We start from the raw sequence: 18657 nt of genomic DNA, 5'->3' as shown, positions 1-18657 counted from the left end.
GATAGATTTCCAAGGCAGTTTAAGCAAAAAACAAAAGGCTTTTATTATCAGAGTTTGACTAATTGTTGCTATTTTTAGGTACCTTTTGATTTTGGAATTTCTCTAAAAACACTTTTCAACATTAATTTGGCTGCAGTGAAATTTTTAGAGCCTGGGTGTACTTAGAAGTGATCTAGTTGGGCAGCCCAGGTGGCTCAGCGGTTTAGTGCTGCCTTCGGCCCAGGACGTGATCCTGGAGACCCGGGATCGAGTCCCACATTGAGCTCCTTGGATGGAGCCTGCTTCTCCCTCTGCCTGTGTCTCTGCCTCTCTCTCTCTCTCTCTTTCTCTCTCTCTCTCTGTGTGTCTCTCATGAATAAATAAAAAACCTTTTTTAAAAAAAGTGATCTAGTTTACCTTCTTTTACGCCAGGAAGTCAGAGGCCCAGAGAAGTGGATTAACGTGTTCAAGGGCACACAGTAGCAGACATGGGATGAAAACTGAGACCTCTGTTTAGAACTCTTGGCTTCTAGATTTTCCCGGCTCTGACTTTTGCTGTAATTCTGTTAGATCTGGTGAATAGTCATGATGAATAAGAGGGTTGTATTTTTTCCCCCTGCGTGAGAAGCATTTAAAAATTATGTAAAGAATGTAATTCTACTTAGCCCCTGTAAGAATCTTTTGTGAGCTTATCCTGTATTACATAACTTTAAGGTCAGAGAAATCTTGCAAGGAAATGGGTACTAAAGTCCCCGCATGTATTCTTAGGGTCTATAAGCTGTAACTTGTGTTTGTATTCTTAATAAAGTGAATGCTGTTGGTTGTCAGAGTGGCAGTGGTGCTGACCTCGATTCCAGGAACCTGGGGTTGTAGCCTTGGTTCTGCTAGTAACCAAGTGAATGGCCTTCATCACTTACACATACAGAGCTATAAAATAAAGGAATCAGATGAAATGATTTCTGAAGTCCCTTTAACCTCACATGCTATAAATTTTGCTGGCTATAGATTTAAAAAACCCTGGATGAATTACATCTGAAAATGCATCTTATCTAAATCTTATCTAATTCTCTCCTTATTGCCCAAACTCAGTTAATACTCAGGACACCATGTTTTTCATGGTGTCTCTTTATGACACCATGTTTTTCCTTTATCCTGTCATATAACATCAGTCATGGTGAATCCTTGTTTTTCCTCATTTAACCACAACTAATTGGTTGTAAGAACCTAAGACTCTGTCCTCTGAAATCTCTATTTGGTTTTACTCTGCCACTGCTCTGGTTGTCTTTTTTATTAGGTGGAAGCACTTGAAATTACTTTTCTTGTAAGTGAAAAATGGCCAAATATTGGCAGTTTCATATGTTTGGGTTATTTGAAGGATTTTGTATTTGGTCTTTGCCACTAGCACCCCCCTCCCCCATTTCTCTAAGTGATGAATTTTTATTTTTATTTTTTTAAAAAAAGTAAGCTCTACACGTGACTCTTCATCTTAGGGTTATGAGTTCGAGCCTCATATTTGGTATAGAGATTACTTCAAGCAATTTTCTTAAGTTTTTATTTATTTTAAATAAGCTCTAAATCTTTAATAAACCAGCATGGGGCTTGAACTCAAGACCCTGAGATCAGGAGTTCCATGCTCTACTGACAGAGCCAGCCAGGCACCCACTTATGACTTCTTCCCAAATGTCTTTCACAATCTAGGATTAATTCATTCATTTTATAAGTAAATACTTATTTAGACATGGACTGTGTGCCAGGTTCAGTGCTAGATGCTGATAATCTAACCAGGACTGAGTCACACATGGCTCCTGCCTTCACACAGCACATAATTAAACAGAACATCAAGTGATTACAATAGAGCATAGACTAGATGCCCAGGCAGCTCCTAGCGGGTGAAGCTAACCTTATCCTGGCCTTCCAGAAAAAGTGCTAGTTAAGCTGAAATCTCAGCATACGTGGAGTTAGCCAGGAAACAGTGTTTGAGGCGAAAGCCTGGAGCTTAGGGAGAGGTTGGCTCCTTCAAGGAAACAAAAGAATTTTAATAGGTGTGAGCATAGAATATAGACAGAGGTGTTAGCAAGAAGGAAGTAATCACAGGGACCCAGGTAGACCAGGCCCTCTCATTGAACCTTTAGATAAGGAGCACCATCCAGTATGTTGTTATCGTGTGGCACCCATTCACAGAATGTGTTGTTGAATCCAGGATGTCATGGTGTCTGTAAATAGGGCCAAGAAAAGGAAGAGTGAATTTGTCAGAGTTCTGAGTGATCTTGCAGGAGGGCAAGCGTGGATGAAGATCTCTGCGTCAGGGAAGGTGCTAATCTTCTACGAAGTCTATAAGTGGTTTCAGTGACTTGCCAAAATGCTGGCAATAGTCTCTCTTGCTAAAATTGTCAGCTCTATTTCAGAATTTTGCTTCTGCATATTGGTTCTGATTTTATAATGAGTCTGTGGAAGGAAAAGAATCTTCTCAGTTGAAATCTTACTTACCACTGGTTTTATTAGAATTCAATTTTTCTTTGAACCTGGAGATACCTGTACTAGTTATTATAAAAAAAAATGCCATTTTGAACCTCAAAGAGTTAATATATGTTTTTATTAAAGTGAAAGCAGTTTACTGCACTTAGAATTCATTTTGCTGAGCTAGTGATATTAAAAGCAGTTATTATAGGGGTTTCTGGGTGGTTTAATAAGGTTAAACATCCAACTCTTGATTTCAGCTGGGGTCATGATCTCAGGGTGGTGAGATCTAGCCCTGGGTCATCTTATGTGCTGGGTATGGAGCCTCCTTAAGATTCTCTCTCCTCTTCTCCAAAAAAAAAAAAAAAAAAAAAAAAAAAAAAAAAAAAAAAAAAAAAACACAATTATCATAGCAAAGGGAAGGGGTGTAGTACATATATATTAAGAGGGGCAGAAATACTATTTTTTTATTTTTATCATTTTTTAAAGATTTTATTTATTCATGAGAGAAGCAGGGACATAGGCAGAGGGAGAAGCAGGCTCCATGCAGGGAGCCCAATGTGGGACTCAATCCTGGGTCTCCAGGGTCACGCCCTGGGCTGAAGGCAGTGCTAAACCACTGAGCCACCCAGGGATCCTGAAATATTATTTTTAGAGCGAGAAGAGGGGGAGGAGGAGGAGGAGGAGAGAGAATGTCAAGCAGACTCCCACTGAGCAGAGAGCTGAAGCGTGATCTGACCCTGAGATCATGACCTGAGCACTCACCACTGAGCTGCCTGGGAGTTTCAGAGGAGGGACAGAAGTCTACCTGATAGAACAAAATATTCTATTTACTTAAAGCCACACGAAAGAGAAACATTTTGACTAGATGGTAAGAGCAAGGTAGAATATGAATAAATCTGTTTATTAGAATGGAAGTCATTAAATGTTTGGCATTCATTTTTGAGACTGTCAAGAACAATTTTTAGCTGCGATTTAAGACAGCTTGACTAAGAAGTAGGTTATTTGTTTCACCTAACTTGTTTGTCTCAGCTAAAATGTTGTCCAGTGGCTCAGCAATGTATCAACATCTCTGCTTATTTTCTTAGCTTCCTCCTCGTGACCGTTGTCTCATGATCTCAGGATGCTGCTCTAGGCAGAAAAAAAGGTTGGAGGTGGTGCCAAATCACTAAAGCTTAATCTCATTGGCTAATTCTCAGTCACCTGGCTAGCGACCTGCAAGGTAGGCTAGGGAACCCAGTGACTCATCCAGTCTCTAGAGCATGCAGGTGTAAGAGGCATTAGAGCCTCAGTAGAGTACCTGACCCAGAGAGGGTTAAACCCTTAGTTCTCCAAAGCTGATATTGGCTGCTTATAAAAAAGGGGAGTATATCATTTAACAAGTCTGATCTTATAACAGACTTAATTTTTTTTTGTTTTGTGACATGGATGGGTTTTGGTTATGGTTAGCTATTTTGTCATTATTTCAGTTAGACACTTTGAAGTCACTCTATTTGATTCTGATGTTAAGTGAAGTAGTTTTCAGTGATAAAATAATATGTTGAGAAAGAACGTCTCAACTCGACATACGGCTTTTATATATGTAAAACATGTTAACGAAAGGTTAATGTTTTTATTAGTACATTTGCGGTAGGTATTGCCAAGGTGACCCTAAATAAACTTGGATTTCTCTTGTGTTTCTCTCTCACATGGCAAAATGAAGGAGTCAATGAAGCCATTTTAGAAAGCTTCCATTAAAAACGCTATGTATTAGAACTTGTGTGTAAAAAGTTAAAAGATTCAGTCGTTTGTAGATTACAGAAGACATCAGAGGGACCAAATTCAAGAATAAAAGGTGAGAGATGTAGCCTTCCACCACTCCTTTGTTACTGTACTGTGAATCCACATTCTTCTTTTGGCTTCCTTGAAAGCAGGCTTGAAGATCTTGCTGGCCTTTTGCCACACTGGCCACTCACCGTTGTGCATGACATTATGCTAAAAACATTTGTCAGTGATCCATACTGAGCTCCTGTAGTTGGGGCAGTCTTAGAGCTACAGCTTTGGTATGATGCTAAAATGTACCCTTAGGCAGTTAGAGCGGTCTACTTAAGACAAGGATGTGTTAAATCAACTTTCACTCATAACAGGTTATATTTTGATAAATTTTTAGAAGTTAGATGTAACTCACAAGTTTCACATAGCTGAAGTCTTTTACTACTCTAAGTTGTGTTTTAATGTAGTAATCTGTTTTCTCACAAACGTGGAAACTACATCATACATTACAGTTTGGAGTTGAATTCAGGATGGGAAGAATAAGCAGTGTTTTTCACCAGGAACAGCTGGAGGAGTGTGGCAAGAAAATTTAGTAAATACGTAATTATAACAATTAGAATATTCTGATTGAGTTTTGGTTAACAGCAAATCATCCTATAAATAAAACAATACAGATTATAATACTTTGTGTTAGCTCTAAAGCATGTTTTAGAGCTAAAAACACGAATTTTAAATACACATTATTTATTATGTAAAAAGACATCAGATGTGGCTTTAAATGTTTCCAATGTTGAACATCATTTTTCTGTGGTTGTCTTAGGTGATATGTTGTTATTTTAGCACAAGAGAGTCCTCTTTATAAATACCATTTGTCTGGCTCTTGGGGGAAAATTAAGACTAATAAAGCTTTCTTTTGGGTGAGAGACTTGCCCTTTTTCCCTTTGTTCCCTGAGAACAAAGGGACCTGAGTTTGAGGTGCTTGTCTTTTCAATTTCTTTTCCTTAACTGGTTAGTATTTTTGAGAATAACCTTCTCTTTTTTCATTATTTGTGTCATAAAAATTTCTAGTGTTGGTTGTTTTAATTGGCTTTTTCATTTCAACTGTAAGACAGTGTGTACTGTAATACACATCTTTGACCCACTCTGGCACATTTGGGCACATTTTTCCCCCACATTCAGGTCTTATCGCTACATGTGCCTGGGCTCAGTCATGCAGTTTTCCTAGGGTCCCTATTTTGCAACATAGGATTGCAGGAACAGAGATACAGTGGTTACGGATGCTCTCTGTGGCTGCAGAGCACTGACCCACAGGGGATGGCCTCATTGGCACATCAGTGACCTCATGTCAGCTGGCTAGCTCAGCATGTAAAAGTCAGAGAAAAGAACGCATTTAAAAATTCCAAACTGGATACTCCCTCCTATTAGAACATGTATTTCCCAATAGTTCCCATTTAGTGCTTTGTTTCCATGGGCTATCCCAGGGTAAGCACCCATGACCCAATGCATAGGAAATGGACTGAAAGAACTTACATAGAGATAGGGGTCCCTTTAAAGGGTTTGGGAGTGCTGGGTCAGGTTAAGGCAGAAAGAAGGGAATTAGTTGTCTGTCCAAGCTGCTAGCAGAGACAGGACCCTCACCAGCCCATTAGTTCATTAGCTACATTTTGTTAACCCACACATAATAGTTTTCAGTGCAGATAGGTAGATACTAAGATAGCTGAACAGGAAGATATCAAAACTAAGGAAATATGATTCAGCCAAGATGCTGGGAGGGGGTCTTCATGCATCCCTGTATACCACCACCTCCTTCTTCCCCAGAAGACACCAGGACAGGTCCTCCTACCACCGCAAGGTTATCATGGTAGATTTCGAAAAAAAAAATATTTGGTGAACAAATGACTAGGTCAATAGGTATACAAAAAAACTAGGCAATGTTGGTTACTAAACAGTGTATAGTTTTGCATTTCATGGAAGCCAAGGCAAACTATTCTTTCAGGGCTTGTCTCTTACTTGACTTTAATATTTGGAAAGTCAGCATGTTCAATAAATGGCTTGTTTGACCTTAAGGTGAATGTGTCTTCAGGAGATAATAGGTTGGTCCACGTCTTAGTGGTTAAACTTTTCTCAAAAACCTTTTTGTCTTGTCATGGGGGTCTATATGCCTGAATGTTGGAAGCCTAAAAAGAGGGCCTATTTCTCTTTACCCTACTACTTTCTTCAAGACAGTGATAAATACATGCATTAGGCTAGTCTGAAATTTTATTAAATTGAAATTTTGGATTGAAAGGAGCAAAGATAGCAAACAGTGTTATCCAATTGGCTTTCAAGTAAGCACATGTCTTAAATTCACGACTTTTGTTTTCCTGATGGAGGTTTCAATTTCATTAGAGTCGGTACCAGGAAGATTGGATCACACACGATATTCTAACTATCTTGTTGATGGATATCCAGATCTGTGTAGAAGGTAACATGCAACTTTAAGGGTTTCTAAGTTGATTCTTTGAAATCACATGTCCTGTTAATGGTAAAATAAACGATTTTACATTTTTAAATTCAGCTGCATTATAAAAATGGAAACATGTTAAAAAAGACACAAGGGCAAGTTTGGTTCATATTTTGATTTGCAATAAATCATGATTCCTATAGGATTTAAGCAAAACTGTTCTTTTAGTATTATGAAGTACCCTCTTTATGAGCATTAGGGCTTTGAGCATCGCTGGAGATTTTTGCATCATCTCTGATCTTCAATTGGGCCAGGAGTGAGGAGGGGGGAAAGATGCTCAAACTAGGTCATCAGCTACCATGTACGATTTTATCCTTTGGGAGTACTGTATATGGAGCAGAAGATTGAGGTCACAACTTGATTTTCCAGCTCTAGGTGGAGGGCAGTCTGTTTACAGTTTATTTGCTCTTAAGTTAAATTTTGAAGACATCTACTCTTAGAAGACAAATATATCAGTGTTTTCTTTCCTCCTTAAATGTAAATCTATTTTGAGTTGTCACATATAACAACAAAATCTGTATTATTTAGATTCCCATCTCTATTCCCCAAGGAAGAAACACAGACTATTTTTTTTTATGGCTAAGTGTTGATGATTAAAGGGCTCAGAATTCAGTTTAACCACCTTTAAAAAATACTTCTTAATTTTGAAAAGGTGATAGGTTTACCCAATGATTAAAGAGTATAAAAAAATATACTAGAACACCTTGTATCTGTCTGGTTCCTATTCTCTTTTCTGAAAAGGTAAACATTGTCAGTACTTGTATGTGTATTATGCAATAATTTTGTTAGGAATTTATAAGCAAAATAGAAAATGTACTCTTACATTTTCATTGTCTTTACACAACAGAGCTTATTATCTACATTGCTCTGTACTGTTTTCTCATTTACTGCAGAATCTGTCCTAGTTCTTCATTACAGTTGTGATATTTCACTATGTAAATGTACCATAAATTTGTTTAGCCAGTCCTCTACTTATGGACAGTTGGCTTGTTTCTTGATCTTGTCTTTGCAAACAAGTTTGCAGCATCAATCCTTCAGTTATGTCATTGCACTCCTGTGTAGGATTCACAATAAGATAAGTTCTTGCTGACCAGCTATGAAGTCAACAGTTGATGTTAGAATGTAGTAGAGAAGGCTTATCACAAAGCTTTTAAGTTCTTAAACATCAATATGAGTGTATAAAGTTATGCAGACCAACATGATCAGAAGTGTTTTAAATGTTTGAATGCAGTTCTTGGTGGGTAATGTTGAAAATGGCCTCATGATGCTCAGGTCTGACTATTTCATTACTACCAGAGGCAGACCAGTGTTGCATTCAGGGGTTGCATCTGAGGTCTTCGTGACTGGATAGGTAAGAGCTGATGCTGATACTAGGGGCTCCCTGACTCTCAAAATGCCAGTTCCCCAGCCATTAAGAAAGCCTGAAAGAAAAGGTGGCTATCATGTGAACAGCTGGCTTTTATTGAAGCACAGGTGTCATCGCTCCCCCCCTCCTATCCTTAGAGTTAACACCTTAGCACCAGAGCTGCAGGTGAAGCCGGAACCAGGCAAAGCACAAATGAAAAACAGCTAAGCACCAAGAGATGTGTGTCACTGGGGTGTAGTCAGACTTGGGCAATTGATGTTTTCCAGGCTGTACCTTAACAAAAACTACTCACGTTCATTCTAGAGTGATCTTAGCATTCCTAATACATTGTTGGGTCCGAGAGAATTTTCTACCCTTCCACAGAGTTTATGTGCCCTTGAAAACAGTTCACAGTCCCAAAATATTGGAGAATAGGACTTTTATAAGCACAGATGCCACTTTGTTATGAGAAGCTAAAGCAAACAAAATAATAAAGGAAATGTATAGTTGCCAGTCTCACTCATGGACTTAAGCCATCTGAATTCTCAGCAGCAAACTAGGGAACGGTTGATCCTGTTCCACTGACATATTGGAAAAAATTAAGAGTTTGTCTTGGGGAGTAGGGTGGGGTTGTGAAATGGGTGAATAAGGTCAAAAGGTGCAAACTTTCAGTTTTCAAATGAACAGGCCGTGAGTATGTAATATCCAGCATGGGACTAGAGTTGATAATATTCTATTGTATATTTGAAACTTGTTAAGAGAGTAAATATTTAAAGTTCTCATAAGAAAAAAAAAGTTGTAGCTGTGTCTGATAAAATGTTAACTAGACTATTAGCATCATCATTTCCCAGTATATAGTGAATCATTACATTGCGCATCTGAAACTAATATAATGTTAAATGTCATTTATACCTCAAAAAATGGGGAGAAATTATATTTCAGATGGTAAAAGGGGGGCAATTAATTTAAAAAAGGAAAGAATGTGTCTTAGGAATTTGAAGCCACTATGGCTTAAGAAAACCTTTAATGGGGGATCCCTGGGTGGCTCAGCAGTTTAGCACCCGCCTTTGGTCCAGGGCGTGATCCTGGAGTCCCAGGATCGAGTCCCATATCGGGCTCCCTGCATGGAGCCTGCTTCTCCCTCTGCCTGGGTCTCTGTCTCTCTCTGTATCTCTCATGAATAAATAAATATAATCTTAAAAAAAAAAAAAAAACCTTAACAAAATTGATCAAATTAAACAAGCTAGTAAAAACCATAATGGTTTCAGAGGCCCGGTATACAGTCGACAAATCCAACTTACGTTTTTTAAACACCTCAAAAACAGTATGGACAGATTCTTGGCATGATACAGATGTATTATTTTAAAATCTACTTTATGTACATTGAGAAACATAGCTAATCTTAAACCAGAGAAAAATAAAGCTATCATTCTTTTTTTAAAATAATATTAGAAATGGAATTAAGTGTTTAATAAGAAAAAAGATAAACAATATCAAGTGATTTATCCAAACAATATTACTAGCAAATACTTTAAGTAAATCGTAAGAACATACAGTGAGAGAAATTTAGTTTACGAAAAAACCAAACATGATATGTAGCTCTTGCCTAACTTTGGCATAAGAAATTTGAAGGAAGATATAAAATCTGGTGTTACAAAAGGAGTACCTGTATTTTGAACCTGAAGGTGGAAAAAGAATGTTCAATAAACTAATTTAAATGTATCTCCCTATGAAATAACTTACTAGAATATGACCAGTGAAATTCATCTGGAAGTCTCAGTAGGCAAGAATTTTAAAGAATGTTTTCTTCAAAAATGTTAATATAAAATATTTACATCTCAAATTTTATAAATAATTATAACCTAACATTTTTCAAACTCTGATGTTGTGTTAAATTAAAAAAATAATTAGCATAGAAATTCTAGAAAGAGAATCAAACATTGTTAAGGGATTCAAGAAATAATAAAGCAATCTATCAATAAATTAAAGAATATTTCAGTAAATATTGGTAGGACATAGCAATGATATTAGAAGAATGAATTTATATCAATAGGTTATGGGAAATTCTAGATTACCAAAGAGTTAAAGGCTATTTTTTGCTGTTTGTATACAATTATGTAAAACTGTAATAAAACACAGATGTTTATCTATATGTAGGTTTATTGAAGAGTATCCAAATAACAGGCTTGATATACTAAAATGACATTTTGTTACAATTATAGCATAAATAGTTATTTTTCGTTTTTTTTAATTTTGTTATTTATTTATTTATTTATTTATTTATTTATTTATTATTTATTTATTCATGATAGTCACAGAGAGAGAGAGAGAGGCAGAGACACAGGCAAAGGGAGAAGCAGGCTTCATGCACCGGGAGCCCGATGTGGGATTTGATCCCGGGTCTCCAGGATCGCGCCCTGGGCCAAAGGCAGGCGCCAAACCGCTGTGCCACCCAGGGATCCCCTAGTTTTATTTTTTAAATTAGTTTTTAAAGACTTTTATTTATTCATGAGAGACACAGAGAGAGGCAGAGACATAGGCAGAGGGAGAAGCAGGATCCCTGTGGGAAGCCTGATGTAGGACTTGATCCCAGGATCCCTGGATCATGACCTAAGCCAAAGGCAGACTCTCAACCACTGAGCCACCCAGGTGCCCCTATTTTTGGTTTTATAGGACATCTCCACCCTATCTCCACTTTCCAAGGTGGGTGGGAACAGTAGAGAATGCGAGGAAGCCTAGCTTCTGACTTTGAACCTGTCCTATGGATGCCATCCGTGCATGGACAACACCCTTCCCATCCTGGAACCTTGCTTTCCCTGTGGAGAGCTACTGAGTGGATGAAAGAGAGGAAAAGTGAGAACACTCAATGAGCAATAAAACACTATGTAATTATTATATGTTACATGAGAAATAGAACACCTAAGAACATTTTAGGAAATGATTTAAATAAAGGACTACTAATTTCAAGTACTTTGACAAACTGTAAAATATTTAGATTATTTTTCATTAATTAGTTCATTAATATGGGACCTTATAAAGTTCTCCCTTCAGGATTTTAATATTATGACTATGAACTAGGTCACTTTTCTTCATCTGCTTTGGAAGTGGTGGTTAGTGCTAAACAGCCGTTAATGATTACTGAGAAAGACTAATAGGCAAATACTTTCCCCTTCTCTTTAAGTATTTTTAAAACACAATAGATATTTTAGTCATCTTATAATCATGAGTTATCAAGTATTAACACAAATACGAATTCTTTAACCATAGAAAGTACCATAGAAAATGAGAGCCTCCCCCCATCTCCTATTTTAAAAAGAATATATTGAGTGTATTTTGTCACTGGTTCTTGGAGCATAAATACTGAGGATTGTTTATTTTCCTTCAAGAAATTACTATAGCTTTCCTCCTCTGAAGAATGTTTTTTAAAGAAATCTGATAGATTTCTCTCTTTTTTTTTAAAGATTTTATTTATTCATGAGAGAGAGAGAGACAGAGACAGAGAGAGAGACAGGCAGAGACACAGGGAGAGGGAAAAGCAGGCTCCATGTAGGGAGCCTGATGGTGGGACTCAATCCCGGGTCTCCAGGATCACGCCCTGGGCTGAGGGCAGGCACTAAACCACTAAGCCACCGGGGCTGCCCTCTGAAGAATTATAGAAAATAATTCCTGTCTATAAAATGTTCTTAGGTTTGCTACCACAGAATGTGAATATTGTAGGGAATGCCTCTGAGAACAAGGGAACATTTTTTTTCTCTCTCAGCTTCTTGTATCTTTTTTTCAGATTTAGTTTTGTTTTGATTACTTGGCCTACTTATTTCAAGAAGCTAAGGAGCTTGTTTTGTGTGTTCCGTTAAAAAAATTGTTTGATATTTAAAGTGACTGGGACATTTGGAATAGTTCCAACACTGAACAGTTGTTCATTTAAAGGAGACTAATTCCCAGGACACTGGGGCATAGAAAATGAATAATCAGCACAGCATCTTAGTTGGATTTGGAGTATTAGTATGAGCTTAAAAAAAATACATAGGCCCTTACTACTACTTGGAGAAGGGAAAAACAGTAAACGTTGTGTTTCATAGAAAACGGAAAAGTATAGTCAAGAGTATAAGTGCTTTTAGCACTTAAGGAGCAAAATGTGAGTAGATTTTTCAATATATGTAATGATTTACTAGAGATTAGGAAATGACTCATCAGCAGTATAAATCTTTGTAATAACCTGGCCATCAGCAGGAAAAGATGGGAAGATGTAGAAAATGTGTAGGAAGAGGGAGAGGCATTGAAAGGCCAATCACTTATGTTTTTCTTTCAGCATATGTGATCAGAATATAGTCAGGGAACTTGTCACAGGGTACTATACCAATTTACCTAGAAAATTAGAAATTATGATATGAATATTATTTTGCACATAATTTTCATGTTTTTGGATTGCTAAATCTAATTGTTTCATATACATAATTCTCTGCCCCACGTAAATCTTAAGTCGGAGCTAAAGACATTGTCTGTGTTTATAAGTTCCAAACATCTAGATAGTTGATTAATTCCTGTTCTGATCCATATGCTTTCCTTACGTAAACATAACTTAAATGTATTTCTGTGGTTTATCTAGTTGTTTTTGAACCCAGATGGTAGTGATTATAAAAATTAAAGTCACATATTTTCCTATGTATACTTATTCCCTTTACAGTTGAAAAGGGCAGGCAAAAGAATCCCAGAAGTTTGTGTATCCAGACACAGACATCTCCAGATGTGCTATCCTCTGAAAAAACACTTGAGTTGGCCCAGTATAAAACAAAATGTGAAAACCAAAGTGGATTTATCCTGCATCTCAAGCAGCTTCTTTCCTGTGGCAATATCAAGTTTGAAGCATTAACAGTTGTGATTCAGCACCTACTCTCTGAGGTAAGGATGTCTACCCTCTAAACAGTTTTTCTGATTGAGTTGAGGGGTGTAGGAGGGGGGCCAGTGTTCATGCTCTTGTCTTGTGAGTACTGTTCAGTTAATGAATGATAAGACCAGATATAATTCTTGCAATTATGCTTTGTCAACTCACTTGATACCTGAGTCATTCTCTAGAAATTTGGGATCGAAACATTTCTCCCTATTTTTTCTTTTCCAGAATCATTTAGACCAACAATGACATAAGGTAATTGTTACGTACATCTCCAGCCTATATTGGCATTATTTTACAGTTGTCTAACTGTATGTAGCTTTCCATATCACCTTTAATTTAATGCTTTGAAAAACGAGATTTATTATATTTGTGGGTCAAAGAACACTTCTGAAGTAACCCCCATTATGGGTCTGGGGACTTTCAGAATTTCCATCTAATTCTAAACTAGTTTCTGGTACAACAAATGCAAAACAGGTTTTCTTTGCTTACTTATTCTTTTGTGACATTCTACAAGGATATTAGTTCAGAGACTGCTTAAAATTCATTGAGAAAACCAAGTTTCTGTGAACATATGCTACTGGCCTAGCAACAAAAACTACAAATATCTAAGGGGAAAAAAAAAAACCACTGGGATGAGATTATACTTAAGCTCTTTAGATTTTATTTATTTATTTTTTAATAATAAATTTATTTTTTATTGGTGTTCAATTTGCCAACATACAGAATAACACCCAGTGCTCATCCCATCAAGTGCCCCCCTAAGTGCCCGCCACCCAGTCACCCCCACCCCCCGCCCTCCTCCCCTTCCACCACCCCTAGTTCATTTCCCAGAGTTAGGAGTCTCTCATGTTCTGTCTCCCTTTCTGATATTTCCTACCCATTTCTTCTCCCTTCCCCTCTATTCCCTTTCACTATTATTTATATTCCCCAAATGAATGAGACCATATAATGTTTGTCCTTCTCCGATTGACTTATTTCACTCAGCATATTAGAGTGTGTGCACTTGAGCTGGGGGAGGGGCAGAGGGAAAGAACCTCAAGCAGACTCCCTGCTGAGTTTAGAGCCCAACCCAGGGCTTGATCTCATAACCCTAAGATTGTACCTGAGCCAAAATCAAGAGTGACATGCTTAACCGACTGAGCTACCAAGGCTCCCTCCCCTCTTTTGATATTTTTCAATCACAGTTTAAAAAGAGGCATATTACATAATATCTCAAGAAGAAAACTGTCCAATTTGCTTGTTCTGTAGTTCAGTTCAACAAATCTATGTTCATTTCCTGCAGAGGCTACTATGATATGGTTGCTGGTCTGGGGCAGGAGAGCCAGGCACTTGCTCTGTGCCTTTGCAAGTTACCAAGCTAAAAGATAGTAAGATCAGTATTTGATGAACATTTTACAGCTTTGTCCAAAAATATTTTTTTGAGAAGGAGTTGTAAACATTTACCTAGTTTTTAAATTACAGTAGTATATAGTCTTTCTGTTTCTCTTTAATATGTAAGGAAGGAATTGGAAAGCTGGTTTATATAACCAACTAAGCTAAATTGGAAACCATGTAATATCAAATGTAGGAAATAATTTGTCTATTTTCTAATAAACCAATTACTTTGTTTTACTATATCTAGCCCAATCAATCCCATGTTCAATGCTCGCTTCGGCAGCACATATACTAAAATTGGAACGATCCCATGTTCAACCCCTTTCTCTCCTTTCCCTCTCACATGAGATGAGTCACCAAGTGCTGTGAGCCCTCATTCCCACAGTGTGGCTCTCCTTCATCCCCTCTTTTCCATTCATACTGATGCCAACCTTGTTCAGACTCTGGATAACTGTCCACTAGATTATGATAACTTCTTAGTCTTTAGACCTGCATTCTTTTCACTATAATCTACCCCAAGTACTGCTAACAGATTTATCTTTCCAAAGCATTCCACTCTACTGATTAAAACCTTCAGTGGTTCTCCATTGTCTACAGCTGACCTGTCCAATATGGAAGCTACTAGCTTTATGAAGCTACCAAGCACTTGAAGTGCAATGAGGCTGAATTAAGATATGCAGATAGGCGTTAAAATACACATGGATTTCAAAGACTGTAGATAAGAGGTGATGTAGGATTCCTTGTGAATAACTTTTCTGTTGACTATATGTTGAAATGGTGATATGTTGGATATTCTGGGTTAAATAAAATATATAAAATTTAATCTTTTAAACTTTTAAGAAATGTAGCTAGTGGAAATTAAGGTTATATACATGGCTAACATTAGATTTCCTCTGGATGACTCTGGGGTATAACTTGGAATGTAAGTTTCTAATTTGGCACAAGCTGCCCTTGTTAGCCTCACCTCACTGCCTGTCTGCTCCTGCAGTATGATTAGTGAGGTAGAGGAGAAGCAAGAGGAATCTAATATTATTGAATATTTACTAAGTTTTTTTAGGGGGTGTGGGAGGCTATTGGTACTTTTATTTTTGTGTTTTGTTTTGTTTTTAAATGTATTTTATTTAAATTAAATTTGCCAATATAACACCCAGTGCTCATCTTATCATGTACCTTCCTTAGGATATTTATTTACTACATCATAGACATTCTTATTAAGTCTTGTCCAAAAACATAAGTTGGAATTTACTAGGAAGAAAATGGAGATGTAGAGCTGTTAAGTAACTTGACTATCAGCAGACAGCTGGTTAGAGGAAGACCAGTACTTGAACTTGGGTCTAGGATACAAGAAACTCAAAATTGCCTATGAACTTCCTGTACATTTTCATTTTAAAAAAAAAGATTTTATTTATTCACGAGAGACACACAGAGAGGCAGAGACATAGGCAGAGGGAGAAGCCGACTCCCTGCAAGGAGCCTGATGTGAGACTCGATCCCAGTATCACGTCCTGAGCTGAAGACAGATGCTCAATGGCTGAGCCAGCCAGGTGTCCTACTTCCTGGATGTTTTTATCCTTTGTTCATATTCCATTGCTGGGCTATTGCCCTTCTCCCTAATACCTACATATTCAGTGGCATCGCATCACTACCTATGTTTAATTTACATGAATTTATTATACAAACAAGTAGAAAATGCAAATTAAATAGATCAGGCAAGGAAAGGCCTCTCAGTGAGGAAAGGCCCAGAAGTGAATGTGAGATGAAAGGTGTCTGCTCTTCCTTTGGTTCCTAAATCCCTAACATGGCATGAACCTTCCACAATCCATGTAATCCCAGTGTTTCAAAATACTTTTTCCCCCTATACAACCTGGCCCCCAAATACAAACCAAACACTTTATCAGATACTCAGTTAGAGAAGGAGTAGATCAAACACTAGAAGAAAAACCTCGCTTGGTTGGACATACTGAGAGATGTTTTGTCAGTCCACAACAGGGCAAACTCTTTTTTTTTTTAATTTTTTTTAAATTTATTTATGATAGGCACACAGTGAGAGAGAGAGAGAGGCAGAGACATAGGCAGAGGGAGAAGCAGGCTCCATGTACCGGGAGCCCGACGTGGGACTCGATCCCGGGTCTCCAGGATCGCGCCCTGGGCCAAAGGCAGGCGCTAAACCACTGTGCCACCCAGGGATCCCCAACAGGGCAAACTCTTAATGAGTTTCTGGGAGACTTTAACTGTATGTGAATTTCATCTTGCATCTGATTTAGGTTTTAATGCCCACATAATTGTAACTCCACTCCATTTCTTAAAATCAAAAACTCTCTTTTAGGGGTACCTGGGTGCCTTGTTGTGCGTCTGGCTCTTGGTTTCGGCTCAGTTTTGATCTTACGGCCATGGATGCATCTGACTCCAGGCTTAGCAGAGTCTGCTTGAGGATTCTCTCCCTCTGCCCCTCCCCTCACTTGCACACATGAATGCACGTGCACACTCTCTCACAGTCTGTCTCTTATTCTCTCTCTAAAACAAGTCTTCAAAACAAAATAAAACAAAAAACCTCCCTATTTCCTGGTCCTTCTATTTCTCTATTCCGTTCACCTTCTGGATGCTAGGAGCACTTATATTTCTCTGTTGCTCTCTACTATATATTACAGATAGCCATCTGTAATCATTTTGCTTAAGACCAGAAGCTCACTGAGAGCAGGATCTGTGTCTAGTTCTTTCTTAGGAAACCAACCCAGCATCTATGGTAGGGCTTTATACATAACAGATGTGCAGTGTATGCCTGCATGAACAAATGAATGGACAGGGTGAACTCCCAGATGTGAGATGAACATGTAAAGTCTTTATGTAAATGTTCTTTGCTCTTTATAACCAATCGACAAATATTTACTGATTGCCTAATATGTACAGGGCACTATTATAAAACAGTTAGAAAGGAAAGACATAACCAGGGGAAAAGTTAAGTAATTCTGCAGAACAATTTTCCTCTTAACCCTTTGATTCTCTCATACCCATTATAGAAGTGATTGATTGATGTATAGACAAGATGTAGATTGTAGATGTAGACTGATCTATATATACATATGTATCTTATTGTTTTTCTAAATGGTTTTAGAACATTAGAGTATGGGTAAAGATTGATTATAGGGAATCCTAGAACCAAGACTTATCTTTTTGTTGCAAGTCTGTTTAACAACTATAACTTTCCACTTTTGTGGCAGACATAATTCATTACATAGAAGTTCTTTTTTTAAGATTTTATTTATTTATTCATGAGAGACAGAGAGAGAGAGGCAGAGACACAGGCAGAGGGAGAAGCAGGCTCCATGCAGGGAGCCCAATGCGGGACTTGATCCCAGGACTCCAGGATCACGCCCTGGGCCGAAGGCAGGCACTAAACCACTGAACCATCCAGGGATTCCCATTACGTAGAAGTTCTGATAAGTATCTCATCAATCTGGAAACTAATACCATGCTTTCTGTCTCCCAGAGTACTCACTATTGCTAGTTTTAATTTGTTCCCATTCTTGGTTTATCCTTGCATAGTTGTGCAGTGTTCTGTACAAACAGCCAAAGTGAAATCCAACGTAAAGTAGCAGCCAAATAAGGTGAATTTGGAGTGACACTGTTTACTATAAGTAAAAATATCTCAGAACAACAACAACAAAAGAGTGGATATAATTCATTGTGTGAGTGGCAGGAAGGAGAGGTCAGAGATAGCACACATCTGAGCCATCTGACGTGACTCTTTTCTGCAAAATCCCCTGTGCTGTTGATGCTTTTCAATAGCCAACAAATTCAGGCCCACTGATGGGACAGCAGCCAGAGATTAAGTGCCTGTGTCCCAGGGCCTCCTAATTAAATTATGGTGAATCCATTTTTTCCTTGGAGCACTTAATATATTTAATGCATGCGTACGAAAGCATATTTCTATCCAGATTCCCACCTCCCTCTTTTTTGCACGTTGTGTGGAATTCTGTAGGTTAAAATACAAAGAGGATTAAAAAAAATTATTATCTAGACTATAAAGAGTTTATTATCTAAGGCAGAAACACTGATATAGGAGCAGCTGAATAAAAAGAAATAGGCAATCAGTACCTAAGTGACAAAATGTGTTTTTATCATCTACAACTGAAGGGTAGGTATCTTAAAGGGCAAGCTCCCAAAGAGAGGCAGAAGCTGACACTTACTATGGTGTGGGCACTGCAGGTGGCATTTCACATAGGATCATATATAAAGCCCTTGGTTTTTCCATTATTCTGTACTGCTTCCCCCCAGATGAGGTCATCTGCCTTGAGTGATGACTGAAGAATTGAGTATGGACATTTTAGTTCTATCTAGGTCTCAAGCTTCTTTTTT

General features: G+C 37.9%; 1 protein-coding gene across 6 annotated transcripts in view; it reads left to right on the top strand.

Annotated features, from left to right (window-relative positions):
• Positions 1-18657, top strand: part of MTUS1 (microtubule associated scaffold protein 1) — a 165616-nt gene that overhangs the window by 114505 nt on the left and 32454 nt on the right. For all 6 annotated transcript variants that reach the window (XM_049094939.1, XM_025469116.3, XM_049094940.1 and 3 more), the window contains one exon: positions 12721-12935. In XM_049094939.1, the coding sequence (XP_048950896.1) occupies positions 12721-12935 (215 nt within the window). The remainder of the gene's footprint in view (positions 1-12720; positions 12936-18657) is intronic.

Source organism: Canis lupus, chromosome 16 (assembly GCF_003254725.2).
Source record: "Canis lupus dingo isolate Sandy chromosome 16, ASM325472v2, whole genome shotgun sequence".
Classification (NCBI taxonomy): Eukaryota; Metazoa; Chordata; class Mammalia; order Carnivora; family Canidae; genus Canis; species Canis lupus.
This window is presented reverse-complemented; position numbering and strand designations above follow the sequence as displayed.